This window comes from Mchenga conophoros, linkage group LG8 (assembly GCF_057382185.1).
Source record: "Mchenga conophoros isolate Kocher_MC1m ecotype Shallow Benthic linkage group LG8, M_conophoros_male_GT1.1, whole genome shotgun sequence".
Lineage (NCBI taxonomy): Eukaryota > Metazoa > Chordata > Actinopteri > Cichliformes > Cichlidae > Mchenga > Mchenga conophoros.
The window spans coordinates 22,643,129-22,662,859 of record NC_140533.1 but is presented as its reverse complement, the minus strand read 5'-3'; the positions used below and the strand labels follow the sequence as shown (position 1 = coordinate 22,662,859).

The following is a 19,731-nucleotide window of genomic DNA, read 5'->3' as shown; positions in this document are numbered from 1 at the left end:
AAGCGGTTTTTGAGTTTTAAGTCCTGTTTTCCGAGTCCTGCTTTTGGGTGATGCTCTCCATGACACGCACTCCCCTTGACAAACTGATTTCTTTTAGCTGGAGGAAGTGTAAAGCTGCTTAAAGAACTAAAATTACTCCATTTATGAGTAATTATAAAGTATACCTGGAATTTTACAGTATTGGGAGTTTTTCAGTCAGAAGCCCCACAAGGTTTGTGAGTCATGTCTTAACATGTTTAAGAAAATATTAACTGTAGGCCCATAAATAACATAAATGACTTCAGTACAATACCTAATAGTTGCATTTGAAATTAAAATAACGAAATTGTTCAAATGTTTTTAGCTTTACTTACTCAATGTAATGTGTTTATTTTTAATTAAATATGCTTCTTAATAAAAAAAACACATCAACAATATGGAAAAACAGATGCAACAATACATTGTCTGATGTTTGACCCAGATCATTGTTTACTTACAACCTTAGAAAAACATATTAATGTAAAGCAGCTAAATCTGTTTGCTCACCTACTGAAGTTCCTTGAATACACGAGGTTTGATTATACACACAATCATTGTGAGATTATATAGTGTCAAGTTAGTGGGATGTAATCCAGATATTTCTTTAATATGATAATATAAATCTGTCACTCAGCTGTCAAATGAGAGCTTCATGACTGATTCAGTTTGAATGCCTCTCTTCATATCAGTCAGTGCTTAAGAGCAAAACACAAAAAAACTTAAATGATCTGATTATTTTTCAGACCTGACGGACCTAAACTTATAGATCTTCAGCTCCCACCTCAAGCAGAACTTCAACAGGGAGGTTGGTTTTTTTCATTAGACCCTGTGTTTCATGAACTTTGACCACATACACTTACACACACGCAGGATACACTTCACGACAAACTTTAAATGTCTATAATCCTGAAAAAGGATCAAACTGGGTAAAGTATGAGTCATTCTCACCTGCTGGCCCCAGAAGAGTTACTTTCTGGCCACTGCATGAAAACTACTTCAAAGTTGTGTTTAAGTTTAATTTCCATACACAGTCTTGACCTCAGCAGTGTTTTCTGACTAATCAGCTCTTTATGCTCCAGTGGCCATTAAGCGACTGATATAAACGTGGAGCGTTGCTTACCTGATCACACTCTTACTCCTCCTGTCACCCCTTCATTCCACATTGGATGTGGAATTGTAAATGGTAAATGGACTGGTTCTTATATAGCGCTTTTCTACTCTCCCGGGGTACTCAAAGCGCTGTATACAACATGCAATGTTGTGATCCTCAGGTGTCACAACAGGTGTTGATTGTATCTCCAGTGTTTGATCCTTCCAGGAATTTCCTCTCCTCTACCACATGGTGGAGTCAGTGTGATGTAACACAAGGACCTGTGGAGACAAGCAACCCCAGTCATCTCAAAAACTATTCAGCAATCAATTATAAGTCATTAAATATTAGTCAGTCTGAAATGATACAAAGTGAGATTGATGCTGGTAATGTAGTTTTTATTGAAACAATTTTCTATGAGATATGACATTCAGTGTCTTTGTTTTTATAACTTTTACCTATTAGAAGTTCACAGTTTGTCCTGCTGTTCCCTCCTTTCTCTTAGTTGTAGTAGTAGTATAAGTTTTGCAGTAAAAATGTTGATGCCTATAGCTCACATATGCTGGTCCAGATCAGTTGATGAGTTTGTAGCCTTGTAGGTTTTTGTTGTGGTTTCTTTTCACTCTAAGCAAATTTCTGCAGAGCCAAAATTCATGACTACAAACAAGGATGTTCATTCTGCCTATATGTGTCTAGGTTGGGAGCAACAACAAAAGAAAACAGGAATAAGGTGCCATGTTCTGGCCTACTGAAAATGGAAGATTTACATTCATTTTACAACTATTGCTAGCCTGCACTGACTATTTGTGTATTTTGCACATATGTCATTTTTAGTGGCCATTTCCTTCGTTCCCGGGTTTCAAAAATGCTGGTTTTGATTTTCGCTCTCATGGCTCATGAACTGACACCACTAACCAGCCAATCGGTGGCATGCAGTCTGATGACTTCACATTTTGGTACATGGTCAGATCACTTGCAACCCCGGCCGAGCAGGTACTATGTTAGTAGCTGGTGCCAGGTGCTATGATGTAATGAAAATCCCTGAAAACCGTGGCAAGTCAGAATGAGTGGGTAATAATGGAAAAGGGGCTAATTCATTTCCACGACCTGCATATTATTGCCACATGAGGCCTAGCATTGTTGTGCTCTAGCAGGAACCCCAGACCCACTGCATCAGTGTAGGGTCTGATAATGTGTCCAAGGAGTTCATCCCAATACCTAATGGCAGTCAGGGTTGCTGTTGTGAAGGTTGCTACAAAGGTCCATGCCTCCCTCCATGGATATGCCCATCACCAAACCACTCATGGCGAATGATGTTACAGGCAGTATGTTGTTCTCTTAAGCTTCTCAAAACCCGCCCCCCGCTTATCCTTTTCAGGGTCGCGGGGGGCGCTGGAGCCTATCCCAGCTGTCATAGGGCGAAAGGCAGGGTACACCCTGGACAGGTCGCCAGTCTGTCGCAGGGCTAACACACAGGGACAGACAACCATTCGCACTCACATTTACAGTTATGGGCAATTTGGATTAATCAATTAACCTATCCCCACAAACTGCATGTCTTTGGATGGTGAGAGGAAGCCAGAGTACCCAGAGAGGACCCACACAAACACGGGGAGAACATGCAAACTCCACACAGAAAGACCCCAGCCTGATTGTGGAATTGAACTCGGGACCTTCCTGCTGTGCAGCAACAGTCCTAACCACCGTGCTGCCCTAAACAGTTAATATTTAATAATCAAATTAATGACTAAAAAGGCACTGATCTAATTAATATCAAACTTAATACAACCAAAAACAAATAAGTACATAATAAACAGTCAAACAAAATTTAAAACACTTGATACTTGCAGTGGTTGGCAAAGTTTCCTTTTATCCAGACCTGATAGTAGAGGGCTTTCAAAACAGTCTCTGATGGTGTCTGAGGAACTGGAACAGGTTTTGGATTCAATGTGCTGGAGGACTTGCATGTTGTTCTTCAGATGCTCGGTGTAGATTTGCGTTCTTTCCTTGCAGTATGAAAGCAAATACAAAGCACAATAAACCAAACTGCCCATTTCAAAAGCAAATATACAATCTTACATCTAATAGAGCTGACACAATTAATCGTATAATGATTTACAATTGTGATGCATTGCAATGCGGAAAAAAAAGCATTCTTAATCCATTCAGAAGAAACTAATCGATTATTAATTACAGTCAAATCATCTTTTGCATTGTTGGATCTTAACAAGGTTCCAACAACATGCAACAAGCAGAACTGGGAGTGAGACAAAACATTTAACTTGCATTTAACAAACTTAAACTGGGACAGGCTGTTTTACAGCTGATCAAATGTTTAGGACCACACGCCTTTAAAAGGCCAAATCTGTGCAAAACTGTGGATTCATTGTCATTTTCTGTCAGGTAGTCAGACTGTCAGGATGTTCTGATGGCAAAAGCAAAAAAACTCTCCTTTTTGAACATGGTCGGCTTGTTGAACTGCATAAGTAGGGCTGCTCACAGCGCACCATCGCTGCTGAGGTGGGATGCAGTTAAGACGGTCATTTCTTCAATCAGCGGTCTCCAACCTTTTTTGCGCCACGGACCGGTTTATGCCCGACAATATTTTCACGGACCGGCCTTTAAGGTGTAGCGGATGAATACAACAAAATAAAACTAGTACCGGTGTTGTGCCAAAAAGTGATTGTCTGCCAAAAACTGATTTCCGGTATTTGCCAAAAAGCGATTGCTCATATTTAAAGTGCTATAAGTAACTTGTTGGGCTATAATATGTTAAACATATGTCAAATGCATCCCTTATGGATGACATAAAGTCATCTTGAGCCACAAACAACATTCGTGTAACAAGATACAAGCCGCAATCAGTTTTTGGCAGCGACTTTTATATAACCTTTATTTATGCAGTAAAAAAAATCTCATTAACATTAAAAATGTATTTTGTAAGAGTAAGTTGCCCAACAGGACAGCAGAAACGGCAGCAAATATTACAATAGTTCTGTAAAAATATTTTAAGTGGGGATAAAGGACCGGATTGGTTATAATGTAAGTACAAGTTGTAAAGATACTTAAAAAACAGATAATTTTTTAATTCTTTATGTAACCCCTTTGTATCCCCTGTTCACTGAAGTCTATTTACGAACATACGTAAAGATATTACACATAAAAAATACACAGAAACACTGGAAATCAGTTTTTGGCAGACAATCACTTTTTGGCACAACACCGGTACCGAAAAAAAGAAGATTTATTCATAACACGCGTGAAAAGACCCAGGAAAACCGAGTTAACAATAAAAACGATAACAAAATAATGCGGAAAACCGATAAAACCCCTGAAAACTATACATTTCACACCTGAGCCTCAACTCTCGTGGCCCGGTACCAAACGACTCACGGACCGGTATCGGTCCGAGGCCCGGGGGTTGGGACCGCTGTCTTAAATAATCCTGGGGGTTATGGAACAAAAACGTGAAGTGGAAGATCTAAAAAATCCTCAACCTGAATTAAGGCCATTAGTGGTGCCGATTGCACCAATGTGAGTGAAGTTGGCCCCCCCACGTTCTTCAAATCCAACAAAAGTGGTATCAAACGTTTGTGCTGGTTTGTGCTGCAAAAATTTTCGTTTGTGCTGCTATTATTTTAAAGATATTAATAAGAATTTCTAGAGGTCATCAATGGTCAACCAGCCCCCCCCCCACATTACCCAAATCAAACAAAATTGATGTTAAACGTTTGTGCTACATTTGTGCTGGTTTGTGCTTCAAAAATTTTCGTGTGTGCCGCTATCATTTTAAGAATATTAATAAAATAACGTCTTGATGCGTGCTTAATCATCCAGGTAAGTAAATCCCAAAAGGTTGATTCTGTTCATCTGGACATTTTCAATGGGAGAAACGTTTCATCACTCATCCAAGTGACTTCTTCTGTCTCAGCTGCCTGCAGGTTTCCCCAACCTTATAAACAGTACATTTGCATAGTGAAGGAAACTAGCGCCCCTGAATAAACAATGTGCTGGGGGGTTAGTTCCATGATTGTTAGTATGCAAATTCTTATGACCATTGATCAATGACAACTAATCAAAGCCTACTGATCAATGACCATGAGTACCATTCACAGAAAGTGGGGAATGGCTACAATCACAGCATTGTAAGATGGCGAAAGATGTACCCTTGGGCCCCCCTTCTCGATTCAGAGATGGTTAGCATCCTGACAGCCCAATGGACGAAGCTGACTCTCAGTCTGCGTGTTCTGGCCCGGAGGCTCTTCAGTATCCTTCCTGATGGCAGCAAACTGAAGACGCTGTTGAAGGGATGAGTGGAGTCACCTGTAATGGAGAGGGCCTGGGGAGGGAGGCAAGAGAGGTCCCCACAATGCTCTCGGCTGCTTTCACTACTGTTGACAACAGCCTTACTGTTTCAGCTGTTACCTATGAGTCCTTTTGAGCACTAGTAACTCTCAAAATGACTCAAGTAAAATAAAGATCATGAGCTTGTTTAAAGTTGCAACTTCAGGATTTATTCTGCAGATTTGCCTCCAAGGGGGTTTATGCTCCTCCTCTGCACTAAGCGCCACCTAGTGGCATCTTTAAGTAATGTCATAGAACATGTAAAGTGTAGTGAGATAACAGTGAATCACCAATTAAAGATATAATAAGCACAAAAAATATAACTAGGGTGCCCCCCGTTAAATTAAAGATTTTCTCTAATAATTGAATTACTAATTAAACTAAAAGTGAAAGACAAGCCACTATCACCCTTTAAAGAAAGAAAACAACAAAACCCAGGAGTTTGTCACTAAACTGAAAAATAAGTTAATGACCAAAAAACACACTCCTCTCTACTGATCAGGAATAAGCAGTCATCTCACACACACACACATCCCACTGGCTACAAAACCAACAAGACTTTTTTCTCCTTATCTTAATTGCTGAGTAGAGTCAGCTGAACAAAAAGTGTGGCACCCAAGGCGGGGAGATGGCAGGACGCACCCACACACGGTCAAATTCCCAAGACAAACCAAATGAACCTTTTTGCAGTTTTCAACGTTATTAAAGGAATGCTGTGGCTTTTATTTTAGTTTTAAAATACTACATGTATAACAGGTTTAATCCCTGAGGTATGTCTGTTTCTGAAATTCCATTGTTGTGTAACAAACCACATTGCTGTTAAGCTCTGTGTGGTTGGCTTTGTGTGTCTGAATATATTTGACTGCATATCTGTCCGCAAACTGTGGTGTAGCCCAGCCCAGTCACTTCAGTGAGAAGGAGTCAAATCCAGAAGGGAGTGCATATGTGTGTCTATGTGTGTTCAATTTAACGGCGAAGCCTTCACTCAACAGCGATGGCAGTCCACACATCCAGGATGTTTTCGTTGCTCCTTATAATGACAGTTTTTTTTGTGGCTTTGATTCTATCTCAGGAAAAGTTATCAAAACGGTAAGTAGTTTATTTTATTTTGTTTTTAAAAAAAGGAATCATAAATTGATTTGCTAATTCTGAACTTTCCTTTTTGTTCCCTTTTGTCCTGTTTCCATTTGTGCTTTTCTGTGAAATTTATGATTCAGTTGGATAACTTTCTCAGGAAAACATGAACTCAGATGGGAAAGCATTTCGTTTGATATTAAACTCTGGGGACAGAAAGAAAAAACAACTGCACTGCTTTCTGTGTCTACCACAACCAGCCCAGCAAAAAATGTTGATTCAACACAAACAAACCCAGTGACAGAACCGAAATACTCTACACATGGAGCCGTGGCTGAGACTCCAATACCTCTCCTCTACCAAGGAAATTTCACAAAGGCTCCTCAGTGGGATTTTGATGATGTCTATAACCAGGATGCCCCACCTAGACCAACAGTAAGCATGCTAAGACACAATATGACAGAAACAGGACAAATGTAGTAATTAACTTGATGGGTGTGGGCTGGCAACGCTGAAGTGAGCTCAGCAATGCAGTCAGTCTGTTGCCTCTGCTGTAACTGTCCTGTATTTTCTGTTTGACTGGGTTTCTTAATGGTTTCACTCCATTTAATTATTCCTAAAGGTTTCTAAAATAAGTCAGGCACAAAATCTTTTTAACCTATTTCACAATTTAATATTTCTGTTATTATCAGACATGTGCCCAATCACTGCGAAACTCTCAGGATGAGAACTTCAAGAAGGCTTTTCTTCCCAACATACGTTTGTTTCTGCACAAGGACAACATTAATATGAGCGAGTGGAATCGCCTTTCACATTTTAACAATCCTTTTGGGTTTATGGAGTACAAATATGATGGTAGGTAGTTGTGAAACTGATATCAGGTCAAGTATTGTGTAACAGACTGCTAAGTAATGGAATAATAGATTTTTTTTTTATGATTTAATTTCCTCTTCCTAATTCTAACTCTAAATATTCTGATAAAATAATTGTGAAAAAGATACACGTCAATAAGAAAGACAGTTAAGTGTTAAGAAATATTATGTCACCTTTTATTATTGTTTTTGTGTCACACACACTTTTCAGTTCTGTAATTACACTATTTCCAGCACAAGAGAGACAAAGGACAAAGCTCATCAAGCTTATAAAGAAGTAATTAAACAATCAGTCAAAAAAGCTAAGATTGAACTTGTATTGAAAGACATGAAATTATTCTTACCGCACCCAATGAAAATACAGTCATTTCATTATATATCTGTTCAACGGCTCTTTAATGGAAATACCTAATCATCCAATCACATAGCAGCATCTCAATGCATTTAGACACATAGATATGGTCAAGATTACCTGCTGAAGTTCAAACTGAGCATCTGAATGGGCAACGAAAGAAGATTTATTTGTATTTAAGTGTGGCGTAGTTGCTGGTGCCAAATGGGCTGGCCTGAATATTTCAGAAAGTGCTGATCTACTGGGATTTGAATTTTCCCACACAACCATCTCTAGAGCTTACTATAGAAGCTTTTTTCTGCACTGAAAAAAAGTTTTTTTTTGTGAATTAAAAAATTACTTTTTGCCATCCATAAGTCAATTAATAATGATAATAACCCATCACAATACAATAATAAAATTATAAAATAATAAAAATAATTCATAAAATGGTAGGAAGCACTGGCAGTTCTCTGGGTGAAAACGTCTTGTTGATCTCAGAACAGATAACAAATTGAAACTTGAATTACCAGAAAGCCACACACACCAGTTGCCACTCCTATCAAAACAGGAAACTAAGACTACAGTTTAGTTTAGTTAGTTTTAGTCTAACCCTAATCCAGCAAAACTGGAAAACATAAGATTGGAAAAAACACTATTTGGTCTGATGAAATTCTGCCGTGAAATTTGCATGTTAGGATGAAAATCTGGCATCCACAAGTCTGAACAGGTTTGCTCCTGTAAGTGTCTGTACTTATGCGTTCTCTTTTCGTTTGCAGAAGTGATGGCTTCAGTGAAGCTGATTCCAAAGCCAAAAGAGCCACTGCTCCTCCCAAAACCAGGGGGCGATGGCTGTGTTCACTGCGCTGTGGTGGGTACTGCGGGAATTCTGAACGGCTCAAAAGTGGGTGCAGAGATCGATGCTCATGATTACATTTTTCGGTAAGAAAGAGCTTAAAAAAATACCTGCCTATTCTCTCTGAACTGAAGGGTAGTTTAGGGGTAAAATGTTCCTATTTGAGAGCAGTTTAATGGAGAGCACAACAATCACTTAGGTCTGATGAAATCTCTAGAAACAGCCAGCTAATAACATATTTCAGTGGTATTTAAAAATACCACTGAAATATATTATAAACCTTTAAGATCAAGATAAATTAAGTGCCTGAAAGCATCACAAAGAGAGTATTTCTTCTTTGGTACAACATCACATAAATTCTCCAGGTACTTTATGAGGTAAACCTTATTAGTACTATGCTGGAGTCCTTTTTCTCTTCAGAACCTTCTGAAATAGACCAGCCAGTCGGCACCAACAACCATGCCACTTTCAAAGTCACCTTTCTTTCACAATTTCTACATGTCTATATTAAATTTGAATTGAAAAGCCTTATGACTGGCTTACCAGAGGTTTGGGTTGAATAGGTGTACCTAATAAATTTTTTTTTTTTTTGCAAGACGTTACTCAAATTAACCTATAAGTTATTTCTATTCACAAAATTTTCTGAATGTATAAAGAGAGAACTGCTCTTATGTATCACAACTAAACATATCATATCTTAACACAGCAAACCGAACACAATGGCCAGTTGTGACTGGGTTAGGATTAGACTCTCATGCCGGGCATATGTAAACAGAGAGTGGAGAGAGCTGCTGTCAGGAAGTATAGCAGCTCAGCCAAACTAACTGCCAAACCAAACTGCCTAATCTCTGTTTACACTCAAGCATATGTAATTGTAGAGTTGGGCAGATAGCACAGAAAGAAAGCCTGCAATGAGACCTGTCAGAGAGCTAAAGAAGGATCCAAGAGGAGAACACACCTCTTAAAATTCCAGGATATTCCACACCTTAAAAAAAAAAATCAATGTATTATTTCTGTGTATTAGAATGCATAGGACAATATTTAACTATGGTGGAGAGCCTTTGAGATATAATTTGTGTACACTTATGCAGACACTGATATAAAACTCATTTCTCTCAGAAAATCGGCAGTTGTTCTTCAAGAACTTCTTTCTTTTGAACAATTTAAAAAAGAAAAAGAAAAAACCTCCAAGAAATAAGAAGCAGGAACATGTGCAGACATGTATTTGGGTGTTTTTGGTTATTTTGGTTGAGCAGATTTTTTTTTATCCTTTTTTGTTGCAGAGCTTAAAGACAATGGCAGCATATAAAAAGAAAACCCTTACAAACAGAAATGACAAAAGTAGCAATAATTATGATATAATATTGTGACAAAGAAGCCTAGGAACTAGGGTTGCAGAAATGTCTTAAATATTTCCCATTGCCTAAGAGTTCCTTTTCCTGCCAGTCAAAGCTTTCCTGCTAAATAATCCATCGCTGTTGTCATACGGTGTTTTCAAACAGTGATTAAGTGATTCATTCATTTGCAAACTGCAGGCAGCCCTTAGGTTCTTTTTCAACAGACTTTTTGCTGGTGCACTTCACATACACATTGAAACTGTGCGCTGGACATTTGGGCCATATTTGCTAAAGCAGTCAGTGCTGGACAATCTGGAAGCATTTTGAAATCTCTGACGCTTGCAGCTGATTTTTTCTACAGCATAATAATTTAATTTCACTACCTTACCAAACTTATAGGTACAGTACTTACATGTACTTTTTTCTGACTGATGAATAAGCTAGCTCTTTTTTTAAATTAATGAAATTGTCATGAAACTTAGTTTTTCATGTGCCATCTCTATATATCTGTATATATGGCTTATATTAAGCCTCCGGTTTAAAGATGGTAACAAATGGCGAACAAATTACTTTTTTTTGTCAAATTATTGCATTCTACTTAAACTCTGGATTGGCTGGACTATAATTTTTTTTTTCCGTTGGGTCAGGGTTGGATAGTTTTTTTGTTGTTTCCTTACTAAATTAAATCATCATATACAAAAGTTTGTGTTCTGCATTTACTTTAGTGTCTAATATTGAAATTACTTTCACAATCAAAAACCTACAGCATGTGACAAATGTGTGCAAAAAAGAAAGAAAGACAGGAAAAAATTCAATATTGAGGCAAATATGTTTGACAGAAACAGTGCCATATCTTGTCTTGTTATTTATTTATTTATCTTTCAAGCCACTGTTTATGTATAAGGTGCATTCTGTCCTTTGACCCTCGTTGTAAGCTACAGTATATGACTGGTTGGTCACAGGATGAAAACCCCGTCATATCAGACAGCATTATCAGTTGCAATAACTTTACACCAATAAAATATAGGAAACAGATTAACTCTCTGGCTCTTGATACAGCCCTTACTGTCGTAGACAAACACACTTGATATGGATGCTCTTCATGGACTTCAGCTTGCCATTTAATGACATTGTTTCAAATAAGCTGTTGGACAAAGTTCATGCACTGACTTAAATATGTTACTAGATGCTATATTAGCTCACCAAATGCCCCCAGGCTGTCAGGCTGGACAAGCAAATACCCCAAGCCTCAATATGAGCACTAGAGTCATTGCGATCCTCCTCTATATGCTCTGTACACTTAACTGTCAATCCATCCATAACATGGACATCACGGATCATTCGACTCATGACTGACAACAAAGAGGATGCATACAGGGAGGAGGTTCACACTTTGACACCATAGTGTCAAACACTTAAATGTCTGAACAGGATATTGCCTAAATGTATGTGCACCTACCACAATTATATGTATGCCTACCCACAGGTTAGTGATTGAAGACCAGCTTTCTTGTGCTAGTTCCAAATAGTCAGTTTATTGTCACCTTGCTGAAACAAGAATTGATATTTATAAGTTTTTAATTTAACAGTCACAAATAGGTCATTCAAACTATATGTGACCATTTAACATTTATAGCTGTATATTTTCATCATATCTTTCTCATTATGTCTTTCTCCTCCTTCCAAGGGATCTAATTATATCCCTGGAGAAAGGAAGAGTTGCTTGAAATAATTAGAAGTCTCTGTGTAATCACTTTTTAGCTATGGTCCTCTCCAGATGCCAAAGCCTCTATCCATAAAGAACAAGCTGAACCATCTTAACCATGGAATCACTTAAACCTAATGCTCACCGTTGTCGCAAGTCTGATTTCAGCTTGCTGTCCACCCAATGATTTTTGTAATATGGCGCAAGTGCGCAATCATTTTGGTCTTTACCAACATTTTAATGATCTATTAGTACAGGAACTAAAAGATTCATCTCAGAGAGAGATGCTTCAACAGTTTTCTGGAAAAAATGCAAATTCTTTGCTTCCTCTGCTCTTATACCCATGCTGATGTGGAGGTCTCTTCCTGAATAATATTATTATTTATTTTTTTTATTTCATGTTGATAGGACAGTGAAAAGAAGACAGGAAAGCTTACACTGGCCCAGTGTGGTGTGTCCCACACCCTTACATGAAATCCAAAGAAGGAAATAGACTTTCAAACTCAAATGAGAAGCCAAGCAATTACACTCACAAAACTTGTTCTTACCTCAACTCTTAAGGAAGTGATACAAGTAGAAAGAACCGACTTTATATGAGGAATGACAAGATTACCTTTGAGTTCCCAGACTGACTGTTATTTCCTAAGCCTAAACAACACCAGCTATTGTCTGAAAAGATCTCTTACCGGCATGTGACTCAGCTGTACTGGTAAATGACACCCCCCTCTGGTACTCCAGACTAGAAATATGAATCACATCAGTCATCAAACAGACCTAATATTCATGCTATTTGTGGAACTGATTTCAAAATGGATGAGAACACTAAAAAAAAGAGATTTTAGCCAGTGACTCATGGAAAATTTATTTACGCCATAAGTTTCACCTCTTTGAATGGAAGTCTGTTCGATTTTTTTGGTACCGCAACCTACTAAACAATGGCGCTATTGCAGCTAATTAATATTATGCTGATCCTTATTTCCAGTCTTGCATACAACTAGACAGCAGGTGGATGAGGCTTTTGTACTAACACTCCTGAGATATGAGCACTTAGTGACATCATACAGGGCCAAGAGCTGAAAAACTAGTTTGTTTCCCCCACTAAGTCAAAATACTGGGAAAATTACTCAAAACTGACAAAAAGGGTTATTAATAACTAGAAATTAATATAGAAATTAATTGCTGAAAACATTTTTTATTGATGTAAATAAACTTGCATTAAAAAAATTCTCTTGTACTTTATGGGAAGGCATCAAGGAAATCCTTGAACAAATGCTGCTATAAGACAGAAACTAAGGAAAAGCACAATAAGATGAAAGGCATATCACACCGCTTTCAGTGTGAATGCTGTCGCTTGAACTATAGTGACTGAACTTGAACATTGCAATGAAATCAACATAAACCAAACCAAAGATCAATTTTCTGAATTGCGTCTGTTTGGCAGGATGAACGGTGCTGTTACCAAAGGTTTTGAGGAAGATGTAGGAAATAGAACATCAGTGTACGTTCACACAGCGTACTCCATCACTGCATCACCTTCTGTTTTTGGGACATATGGATACAAATCTGCCCCTCATGATGAGGTACTAAAGCTTAGACAGGATTGTGATACTTTTTATAATCTCCACAAAATAAAGATGATTACTCTGCATAATTTTTCTCTTGGCAGGGAATAAAATATGTGATGATTCCTGAGGGAATAAGAGATTTTCAATGGCTCGGGGGTCTTCTCAAAGGACAGCAGATCTCTGGTGGCCAATTCGACAAGGAATGGTGATTATCATCTGCAGGAAATTGACTGAAAGTTTTGATGTATGCTCATTGTTAAATTTTTAGCTTTCATTTGTGATTTCTCATTGATGTACATGACTGTTACATACACTGGTTATTTTTCTCTTTCTTTAACAAATTTAGATTTTCTAATTGCTTTAAATTGACATTAGACAACTTTTTAAGAGCAGCTGTGGTTTTGTCTAGCTAGTAAAAATCCATGGCCACAGCTCCCAGATGTCACTGCTGAGTGCACCAACAACCAAGTGAGAGACGCACAGGTGTCTTGCTTAACAGATTCAAATGACAAATACCCTCTTGAAACACCCAAAACAACATGAAACTTGGGTTGTAATCCACTTTGGTTTTAGGTTTTAATAGGCAATTTATAAAAAAAGAAGAAGAAACAAACAAAAGAAAAAAAACTAATAATATAAATTATCCCTCCTGTCTTTTGTGTTTTAACCTCACCAGGCCAAGGGACTACTATTCAGGGCAGTACAATGAGAGCCGCTTCTACGTTCTACACCAGGACTTCCTCCGATACGTGAAGAACAGGTCAGTTGTTATCGGAGGTAAAAATAAATAATTAGATTTAAAAAAAAACCACACACACACACACACACACACACACACACACACACACACACACACACACACCCACACACACACACACACACACCAAAAACTGAAAAAAAACCCCCCAAAAAACCCAGCATTAAAATACCAGATTTTATCCTATTTAAATATAATAATGACAAATAAGATGCTTACATTTAAAGGTAATGTCGAATTGCCAAAATGGGTAAAACGACATTAGGAAGCAAAAAATAATTATTTTTTTCATTCATGGAAAGCAGAAATTTTTTCCAAGCCAGTAAATTATGAAATAACTAATTAAAAAAAATGTAAGATATCTGGGCCACGCAATCACCATAAAATATTATTTTTGGTGATTGAACTCAAAATCATTTAATTCTTATAAATCCAACAATCAGATATTTGATCATTTACAGCCAACAATCATTTACAGCCTTTCCTGAAGCTATTTTAACTTAAAGGTCAGTGTGAAGGATGCAGTGTTTCCTTACTTGTCAGTATTTTTTTTCTTCTTCTTTTTATATGTTTGGTTTGTTTTCTGTTCATTTTCCATTGAAGCTTTTTTTTTTTTTTTTTATCCGCAGGTTCCTAAAGTCACCTAATCTGAATGAAACATTCTGGCCATTAGTCAGACCAACCAACGGAGCATTCACTCTCTTCCTGGCTTTGCACACATGTGATACAGTGAGTTACTATCACCTTTACATTTCATTGTGAGAGTCACAGATTTCGAAGCACACAATACAGATACTGACAGGCACTGAACCCCAGAGCAGCTCTTTCATTAAAAGAAATTATTTAACACAATTTTGCAAATTGGTTAAAACTGAACATCACATATTTTAAACATATCAGTACAAACGCTACTCTGTTTGCATAGCAGAAAGCATTGCATTGTTTTCATCCAAGCTCATCTGTCCGTCCATTTTTTTTTTGCTGCTCATCTTATTCCGGACGGCAGTCTGAGCAGAGATCCTCATACTTCCCCCCACCCCAGCCACTTCCTGCAGCTCATTGGAGATTAGAGGAGACATCAAGGGACCCCAAAGCCAGGCGGGACATGTAATCTGTTAAACGTATCTTGAAGTTGCCCTGGGTCCTCTGTCAATGCCCAAACTACGTAATCTAGGAAGTGTGAAGCAGGCATCCGAATCAAATGCTCAAACCACCTCAAAAGGCAGTTCTGTGTGATACAGCAAATTTTGATATCTAGCTGATATCAAAATTTGGGCTAGGGTTAGTACTGCCGATGACAATGCGTCCTAACAATGCATCTAAACCTATAAAGGCAGTTTATCCAGGAGAGAGAAGTATGTCTGTCACGGTTTGCTTGGAGATTAGAGAAGGAGATCCAAAAGCAGACACTGTGGACAACGGAACATATTTTTATGCCCTGGCTTTTAACACACTATAACCCAAGGACTTTGGTCTTATTTGACAGTCTTAGTTATTGTTTTCATTCTTTTATTGTCCTATAATTGTTTTATATTGTTATTATTGTTTTACATTGTTTCTTTTTTAATGGCATTTTTATATTGTTAAGCACTTTGTGCAACATCGTCTGTCTGAAAATGTGCTATATATATAATTTGACCTTGACCTTCAAAAAACAAAAGCAAGCCTTTATTATGGTTGATTACATAAAAGCAAAACTAGGCAGCAAGGACAGTGGCAAAAGCTAAACTAGGACCTAAAATGGGAAACCAGAAATGACTATAGCAACTATGAACATGATTTTGAACTGGAGCAAAAACGGAAACAAGCCCAGAACAAAAATCATGAAAACCTTGAAAACTTGAAATGAACCAAAACATAAACAATGAAAAACCAAATACCATGAAACTTGAAACACTGGGTCACACGACCCAGGACCCACCCAAGTGTTGTGATTTATGAGAAAATCATCAGTTTTAATGACCACTAATCATTGTGGTTTTTACTTGGCACTAGAATTAGTTAACAACCCTTTAGCTTTTGAGGGTCACAGGGGAGCATGATCTTAGTCCCTGAAGATATATTTTATATATATATATATATATATATATATATATATATATATATGTATATGTGTGTGTGTGTGTGTGTGTGTGTGTGTGTGTGTGTATATATATATACACACACACACACACACACACACACACATATATATATATATATATATATATATATATATATATATATATATATATATATATATATATATATATATATATATATATATATATACACACACACACATTTCTGATATTTTTTAATGTTTTTAATGTTGACTGCATGTATGTATATATAGACATTCTGCTGTAGATTTGTGCTGTGCATGATCCAGATTGATCCTGTATTAAGGTATTCTGCAAAATATGTTTTGAAAAGTGCTGTACTAAAATATTTTTTTTCTTTCTCTCTTTCTGTATCCTCAGGTGGATGCATATGGGTTCATGACTGATGAATACATGAAATACTCCAACTACTATTTTGAGAAGTACATTAAAAGTAATGTAATTTTCTATGCCAACCATGACTACATTTTGGAGAAGAATACATGGAAAAACTTTCACAAAAGAAAAATAATAAAGCTGTTTCAAAGAACGGAGCCAGAAACAAAGACAGAAAACCCGAAGCAACACTGAGTTCCCTCTTAATGACAGAACCCACACCACTGCTCTGTTGATATTCAAAGCTTGTTTCAGGCAGCACGTTGGTGCAGTGGTTAGCCTAAGAAAGTCCTGTGTTCAAATCCACCATATCGCCAGGGACTAAGATCCAGCCCCCCTGTGACCCTCAACTGGATAAGTGGAAGATAGATGGATGGATGGATGGATAGAATGAAGGTGATCTGATTTGTTCTAATTTGTTTGGGATGTTTTGCCAATCCTAAAGGGGTCCTCAGTCCAGTATATAACAACATCACAAGCAGAAATCTTTAAATTAAAGACATTGAAACATCTTGTCAGCCTAAAGGTTTATTCCATGGGACTTTTTGAAAAAAAGAAAAGAAAAAGAAGTGTATGTCTGTAGGTTATTTTTTATATTATGAGACAACCTGATTGCTTTTAGCTGAAGGTAAAAGGACTCCTCCAAGGTTTATAACTCTAAACTGTAACTAAATTGTCTCAAGGTTTAGATTATTTATTGTCATTATGTTACAAGAACGTAACAAAAATTTCAGTGGTGCCCTCAGTGATAAAGAAAATACAAAAAAGATCAATAAATAAGATTAAAACAGGGCAAAAAATCAAAAAGTTTAATGGAGAAGACTTTAGCACTCTTTAGAGTACATGCATACTCATATGCAAAGAAAAGTTGATGATACTGTAAACAAACACGTATGGATCAGTATTTAAGGTTTGACTCTCATCATCCACTGGAGCACAAATTGGGTGTCATCAGGACACTACAACATGGAGCGAACACCATCCCCACAGTTACAGTGGCCAGGAAAGCAGAAGAACATATCGTGATTATCCCAGCTGGACATTTGTTAAAGCTGGGAAGGCGCCTAATGAAAACTTCAGCCAATCCAGGAGAGAAAGACAACCGCTGACTGAGTGAAAACCCTTAGTGATCTCTTACGTGTCAGGAGTATTGCAGCAGTTGAGACACATTCTCTTTAAACTCTTTGGATTACAAACCTCAAAATGCACTGCGCAAAAAATTGGCCCACCCCAAGGATCGGGTTCCTCGACACAAACAGAGTAACATAGATTACGTTGTTAGGTGCCAGGAGGATTGTCATGATTTATACGTCGGGGAACCCGACCTGGCTAAGCAGATGGGACAACACGGAAAAGCTAACTCGTCAGGCCAGGACTCCGCAGTCTATTCACACCTACACGCTAGTGGACACTGTCAATGATGAGGATACACACAGGGAGCAATGCTGGTTTGAGTGGGGAGTCAAGGAGGCCATTTACGTAAAAAGGGAAAAAAGTGAAAAGGGCAAGACATCTTTTGTATTTATTGTTTCAGTCTTGTGTTGAGTTGCCCCACATTATTGTGTGTTCCCTTCTTTTTCTGAGTCTCCTACAGTTTGTTACTATTTCCATTCCCATTATATCCCAGTAAATCCTTAATTTTTGCTTTCAGTTTTTTGATAGCGTTTTCCCTTCAAAGCACTTTTTCATTTCTTATTCAGATATTCAAGTAAATTCAAATAAAATGTGCAAACAGCAATAGCACTGTCGCATACTGAAAGCCTCAGCCAACGTTTTAGAAGCCTGAAATCCCCTCGATCACATTCCTTTTTGCAATTCAAATAAAAAAAGAACTGCTCCCTTCAGGATTCAAATCATCAGAACAACTTTGTATCGCATCCTTCACTATTTTACTACAAGTAAAAGGTGGTGTCTGTCAAACATAGCCAACATGTTTGTTCTGTTTGTTTTTTTCTTATTGAAAAATCGTTCGATCACCCCCTTCTTTGAGTGCATGCAACCTAACCTTTTCAAAGTAATAGCTTCAATGCTGGATTCTTAACACGTACATTTTCAGATTCTGATACTATAACAATTTGCATTTTATTTTAGTAAATATTTAGTATATTTTTGTTACTGTACAATGCAATGATAGTGTTAAGTTAATTAATTAAAAATAAAATGCTCAACTGTACTAAATAAGTACAGAATTACTTATAAGCAGGGTTAATTGTTTTTAATTGCGTCAGAAGCACAAATAATAATATTTGTTGTCAAAATTGATCAAATCATATTGATTTCTTGAATATGCTTTTTTGTATATATACAACTGCTGCAATCCCACTCTAATTAAAGGAATTCTATACCAAAAATACTGCAAATGTAACAGTTATTCACTTGACGAGTAACTCAGGCAGCTTGAAACACTAGATTTATTTTTGCATAAAAGCACAGTGTGGATAAACCGAATCTCTTTATTTTTAACTGACTGTTGCCTAAAGGCAGGTGTAGGTTTTTGGATTGGCCTAGCGAATCCTTTACTGCCATCTAGTGGTAAAGACTAATATTTCATATAAACATGTTAACAGTATCTGCAATATATTACACATATATCCAACATATCCGTATTTCTCCAAGGGTTTTAATGATGAAGACAAATCTAGCATCCTTATTTTTCTTTTATCCTACATTTTATTCACTCACTTGTTGCCTCTGGTGAAAGTTTAAAGGTTACAATGAGTAAGGAAATACTTAGAATGAATCATGAAATGTAAACAGAGATGTTGTGACACGCTTAAATGTTCTACTTAGTTCATGCTACGCTTCATAAGCAACTGAGCTGGTGAGTGCGGGCTGGAATGGGTGTGATATTGTTTTGTTGTTCCAGATTGCCTGAATGGATGGTGCTTCATTAAGTTTTTGAAAAGTTTGGCCTGCCACAGAATAACAGCAATAGGAGAAGTATTTCTTGATCTCCTGCATGAGGCCATGACACTGAATAATGTTGAAATGAATAATGTCAATGTTCAGTGTGACATGACACTGTATAAATTTGTTTACCTCTCATAAAGTGTGTGAATGTGTGGATGACTGAATGTAGTGTAAAGCGCTTTGGGGCCCTTAGGGACAAAGTAAAGCGCTATACAAATGCAGGCCATTTACCATTTACCATTTAAAGTAGAAAAATAGTAACATCAATACTCACACAAGAACATCCATGGCTTCAGGCTTATACGAACTAACACATTTGTGGAGAGAGTGCCAGGTGGTCACTATAATAAACAAGATTCATGACTCTTTCACTTCAGCTCTGGGAGTAAGTAAGT

General features: G+C 37.4%; 1 protein-coding gene across 1 annotated transcript; it reads left to right on the top strand.

Moving 5' to 3' along the window:
- The first annotated feature begins 6,446 nt into the window (after window positions 1–6,446).
- Window positions 6,447–18,685, top strand: LOC146568763 (alpha-N-acetylgalactosaminide alpha-2,6-sialyltransferase 1-like). The gene is made up of 9 exons (XM_085283419.1): window positions 6,447–6,541; window positions 6,670–6,961; window positions 7,219–7,381; window positions 8,509–8,671; window positions 13,069–13,207; window positions 13,294–13,397; window positions 13,869–13,952; window positions 14,579–14,678; window positions 16,412–18,685. Exons 1-9 carry the CDS (start codon window positions 6,447–6,449, stop codon window positions 16,619–16,621), a joined length of 1,350 nt encoding a protein of 449 aa, XP_085139545.1. The 3' UTR covers window positions 16,622–18,685.
- Window positions 18,686–19,731: the final 1,046 nt, after the last annotated feature.

What these genes read in the sequence shown, in the direction of transcription:
- LOC146568763 (XM_085283419.1), top strand. Translation starts at nt 6,447, where the DNA reads ATGGCAGTCCACACATCCAGGATGTTTTCGTTGCTCCTTATAATGACA. An exon ending in ATGCCCCACCTAGACCAACA is followed by an intron (nt 6,962 to 7,218) that starts GTAAGCATGCTA and finishes TGTTATTATCAG; the next exon opens with ACATGTGCCCAATCACTGCG. An exon ending in GGCCAATTCGACAAGGAATG is followed by an intron (nt 13,398 to 13,868) that starts GTGATTATCATC and finishes TAACCTCACCAG; the next exon opens with GCCAAGGGACTACTATTCAG.